At 37.8% G+C, this 5,528-nt stretch overlaps 1 protein-coding gene across 1 annotated transcript in view; it reads right to left on the bottom strand.

Moving 5' to 3' along the window:
* Window positions 1-5,528, bottom strand: part of CDC73 (cell division cycle 73) — a 206,751-nt gene that overhangs the window by 152,644 nt on the left and 48,579 nt on the right. Inside the window, exons 8-9 of the mRNA XM_019502024.1 lie at window positions 1,972-2,070; window positions 610-688 (exon numbers count right to left, since the gene is read on the bottom strand). Coding sequence (XP_019357569.1) covers window positions 610-688; window positions 1,972-2,070 — 178 coding nt within the window. The remainder of the gene's footprint in view (window positions 1-609; window positions 689-1,971; window positions 2,071-5,528) is intronic.

The following is a 5,528-nucleotide window of genomic DNA, read 5'->3' as shown; positions in this document are numbered from 1 at the left end:
GGGGGGGGGGGGCCGCGGAGGGAGGGGTGGCAGCATTTGCTTTGCTTAAGGAAGTGGTTCTGAAACCTTCTGAGAGTCAGTGCAGCCCTGCAAAGTTTTTTCTGGAATTTGGTTCTGAACCAGAGGTGCCACCACTCTGCCTACCTTGTGGCCCCCAACTAGGGTGTTGCCACCAGCTCCTGCCTATATTAGAATTATCTGATAAATTTAAAGAAGGAGAAAACAATGACATAACTAGTAAGTTTCATGCTCTGGGCAAGACTGTTGCACCCTTGAGGACAGTTCCACCTGCCTGATGCATGTCTGCTAGTGAGAGAAGTGTGATCAGACTGAAAAGGGCTGCAACAAGAGCATGTATTTCAGCTATAGCCACTCCCAAACTATCTTTACAGGAGACATGCTGGGCAGTTCCACCTGCCTACGGTGACATTCATACCACAGCATCTTAGTTAAGAATCACTGGCTTAAATGTTGAGACATAAGATCACTTAATACAGTTTCTCATAGTACAACAGCTGCCTACCCCCCACCCAATGCAACAGAAGTACTCGAAAACTGCAAAGTGAAATTACTGACAGTTAAAAAGAATACATTACACAACCAACTTACCTTCCTTTCCTTTGAATCTTTCCTGATCATATCTGTTGTAGGCAGCTGGAATAGGCTGCTTATTCCGTAAAGTGGGATCCTAAAACAAAATTAAATAAAGAATTGCTACACTTAAAAAGGTATTTGTCAATTAATGCATTTTCATTTCTGCACTTGGGAAAAGGTGTGTGTAAACTGATTTTTAGTTTTGGGCAAATGCTAAGTTTCTATACAAGTTTGAAACTTTACTTAATACACTTCACATTTTAACATTTAATCACAAAATTAGAGAGAGTTAGATTTCAATATACATGCAAAAAGATGCTCTTTAGAAGCCTGACAACTTTCTGAAGCACAACACATAACGCAGTAGCAAGCAATGTTAGTTAAAATCCAAATCAATCCAGTTTTTAAACAGCATGAAGTTTAGGAGTGAATTGTAATCTTACAATATATTGCTGTTTCTTCAACTAGATGCACAGAAGATTCATTGCAGACTAGATTAAAACTAAAGAGCTACTAAACCTACACACCAGGAACAAATTGAGAGGAAAAAGGGAATAATCAAAATGCACCTGTAAAAAACTGCAAACCAAATGGTACACTAAATATCAATTCATACATTTTTTCCTGGGCGAGTCAGCCACACAATTACAATTATTCCAAATGGTATATCTGAATAGCCTCGTGCACAATTTATGAGATACAATGAGGGGCAAACATTAAATCTTGCCATTTCGGTCTAGAACTCCAGTTAGTATGCATGCAATTCAGAGGTATCAAAAATAAATCCAAGAAAGATTAATAGATTTTTATAGCAGACTGCCACTGAAGTTCAAGAATATATTTATTAGGTTTAATAAAGCTCAGTGGTAAACAACACGATTCAAAACAATTTCTGTTCTAATGCCTAGATAGACATAAACAATAAAAATGTAAATGTCTTCTTGATTTAACATAGGAATAAGGGAGCTGGTTCAAAACTGCTCTTACTTGTGAGTCATGTTCCAGACTCTTAAACATTTGCTATCGTATCTGTCAAAAATACAGTTAGTAAAGCACTGCATTTGAAATAGCAATAGGCTCATCTAATACACTTCTAAGTAGATGCAAAATACTACCAAATATTTAGTACATACAGTAGTTTGCACTAAAATTTTCATCTGTAAGTAGCAAGTACATATTGAACAAACTGAACTATAGAAGTCAGTTGCTCAAATCTATAAAATTTTACAGCAAAGGAAAGTTAAGAAGTTTTGTATTAAAAAAAGTTCTGAGAGCCAAACAAAAATAGTTTCAGAACTATTTCTGCCATTATTTTCATAATTCAATGTTATCTAAGGATGTACAAACAACACTTTTCAGATAAAGACTTGGTCTTACTGTTGGTGCTGTATTTGGCACAGGTCTTTGTTCAGGTGCACGACCTTCTTCTCTGGCTTTTACTGACTGAAGAATTGCAAAAATGTTCTTGGCAAAGTTCTGGAAAATAAAGTTAGATGTTTATGAAATCCACTGACAAGGTAAACCACATGGAGCCATAGAAATATAGCCAGAAGGTAGTTAAGTCAAGCCATGTGCTATATAGTAAGTAAAAAAAGAGAAAGACTAATTTGAGAGTATTTATATAGGTAGGAGCTTTAAGTGTAGCCAATTCAGATCATTCTTAAAATAGACCTAATTAATTACTTTTAATACTTAATTGTGAGTAGTCACCTTCTTACTGTTGTGATAAGCTCTGAGAAGTCTATGAAATAGATAGTAAATAGTGGTTTTCAGGGCAGAAAGACACAATTTTCATTACATTCACATTGCTTTGAATCCAGCTGGTTAGTCAAAGATCCAATTTCAATAATTCTAAATTAAATGTTATAGATTCACAATCTCCTATACACTGTGGGGCAGTTTTAGGCTTCATCCTGTAGCTAGTTTTGCCAGGATCATATTCCAGGTTTAGAAAAGAAATATAGATAGAAAAAAAAAAAAAATCAAAATATAAAACTGATAAGACACATACTGCACACTTCACCAACACTCAAGATACTTGAGACGCACTTGAAAATTAGGCTAATGACAACTGCATATAATAGACATCTTTCATTACTGAGAACTCTCCATAATGATTGCATTAATAAAAGGAATTTTATATATACCCTTAATAAAGGATGGTTTTGCTTAGTCAAAAAATAGAAACATGAAAAACTGTTCATAAAAACTGTTCATAAATATAGCTGTCCACAGTTTTTCCTATGCAATATAATGTCACTTCTCTCACTGATGTTTGTGAAATCAGTACAGTTGATTAATTATACATTTAGCTTTGCTTGTGTGCAAGTATCAAAACAGATTATAAACAAAAAAGAAAAAAAAACCCACACAAGAATTATTTAAAAATGCCCTTGTGAGAAGGTAAAGTAAATGTTCAAAGCATCTCACTAAGGCCTTAAAGCAGTAGTTCTCAACCTTTTTACAACTTGAGGCACTCCTCTGAAAATGATACCTCTTAGTTTTCACTCTTCTTTTGACTACAGAAAAAAAAATAGAGCAGTTTTTTCTGTTGCAAAGAACTCAGAAAGATCACAATAGGTCAAAATGTTTTGAACACAATAGGTCAAAATGTTTTGAACACAATGGACGCTTCCCCCTAGTGTTCACATGTGGTTTGCAGCACTGCAGACCTGTGTGCAGCACTGCAAACTGCACATGCAGGCATTTGCCATGCTGCTAATTTGCAGCGTGGTTGGGGGTGAGGAAGTGGGGTTGGCCACCAGGAGATCTGGTGGTCAAAAAAAACAAACAAAACAAGACACTCCTGTACCAGAAAAAAGCAGGACAGCAGCTGTGGCAAAATCCAGCCAGGCTCCATGCACCTGGATAGCCACTGCTGGAGTCCCTGGAAGCCCCCAGAGCAGCAGTACAAGTATGTGCAGCAGCACAAGTATGTGCAGCAGCCAGCTGCTCCCCGAGAATGTATGTTCCCCACCCATTGGGATGTGCCCTGTGGGGTTGTTTGAAATGTCTGGATTTATCTTGTATTTTCATACTTATCAATGCTAACATTGTATGGTACCCCATGGCACCCCTGAAAGGATTTCAAGGCATCCCAGGGTGCTGTGATACCCAGGCTGAGAATCACTGCTTTAGAGTGAGAATCTGGACACATGGCCACCATTATAAATAGATATTTGGTCATTCAGACTGGGGACTCAAAAGTCATCATGATGCTAGCCAAATCATTCCCTTGTATGCTACTACTGTGGTACCTTTACCATGCTAACTGAATGGGCTGTTAAGCTTAGGATGGAATTTCACACACACATACACACAAACTGCATGTTACTATGAAAGGATGTTTTAGATCAATTTCATGGATTTTTTTTTAATTAAGTAACTGAAAAATCCAATCAAGATAGAGCAATAGAAACAAAAGGCTTCCGAGTTTATTTTATATGATAATCACACAAAACAAGCGGTTCAACAACAGGTTCTGCGTTGGAGCATTTTGTTCTATACTAAATTTAGCCGATTCTAGGCAGACAATTGTCAGAGCTAACAAACAGAAGCCTGCTACAGGGATAAAAATTCCTTGAACAAAACACACATTTCAAGTCCTTTTGTCCCAGGAAATCTTAGAGGAAAAAAAGGTAGTTAAGATTTCATAGACATTTGGGCTGGAAGGGACCACAGAGGATCATGGAGTCCAGCCCCCTGCCCCAGGGGCAGGAAGTCAGCCGAGGTCACAGGATCCCAGCAAGATAAGCATCCAAATGTGTCTTGAAGGTGTTCAATGTGGGTGCTTGAACCGCCTCTGGCAGCAGTCTATTATTCCAAACCTTGGGGGTTTGGACAGTGAAGAAGTTCTTCCTTATGTCCAGCCTGAACTGGTCACAGAGGAGTTTGTGACTGTTCGATCTTGTCATCCCTTGGGGGGCTCTGGTGAACAGACATTCCCCCAGATCCTGATGAGCACCCCTGATAAACTTATAGGTGGCTACCAGATCACCCCTGAGCCGGCGAGGCATTTGGAACTACAAGATACAGCATCACAGATTTTTTATTTATTTAAAAATGTAAAAGAGAATGTGCAAGATAGAATAGGTTCTAGTCAAACAAAAGTCATTTAATATAACTACACCTGAAGTTCTGCTCTGAAAGGTGGGTTTCCCCACTTTCAAAGCTGGGTGACTTAACCATGAATCATAGAGGACAGTTGTCTTTTACTAAACACTGCATTTTGGGAGAACTGTTCATTCACTTGACTCCTCCTAAGAAATACAAAAAGAGGAATGTGTTCTCCTGAGCCATTTCTTCTGCCATGTAGAGGCAAACTAAAGTCTTTTCACTGGCCCAATGCATCAGACAACACCAAATTTAAAAGGTTAAGATTTTGTTTAATTTACTACTTTTTTAAAAAAAGAAACATCACCAGTTTCTCAGGGGAAATAGATTTAAAATTTCATAAAGCTGGACTAGAATTCTATTTTCCAAAGACCAAACTGGATTTTTCCACCTGAGCTGAGTTATTAGTAAAATGCCCAAGTGAGCTGTAGAGGTTTTCTCCAACAGCATCAAAATATTGGTTCCCAGGACCCCAACTATTATTAGTCTGAATTTAGCAGAAACAAAACCTTAAAGATTCAGCTAGGATCTCAATGCATACAATGCTCACTCTGGAATGCAAGATTATAATGTGATGACAGAAAAAAAAAAAAGGGGGAATGAAAAATGCCACTGTAGTAACTAACTGACCTACATAGATAGCGAAGGCTTTCCCAGAGCCCTAAAGGGTGACAGTAACTCTAAGCTTTCACTGTTCATCTTTACACTCTGATATCAAAACCTCCCCCTAGCTCCTACTTTAAGTTTGGCTTCAGTTAAATACTAAATTCTGCATCTTTAGATTACTGATTGTTTGGGGTGTTTTTTGTTGTGTTTTTTTT

The sequence above is a fragment of the Gavialis gangeticus genome, unplaced genomic scaffold, assembly GCF_001723915.1.
Source record: "Gavialis gangeticus isolate Ggan-Ray unplaced genomic scaffold, GavGan_comp1, whole genome shotgun sequence".
NCBI classification, from domain to species: domain Eukaryota; kingdom Metazoa; phylum Chordata; order Crocodylia; family Gavialidae; genus Gavialis; species Gavialis gangeticus.
Note: the sequence above shows the minus strand (reverse complement) of the source record. Positions and strands in the feature narration are given on the sequence as shown.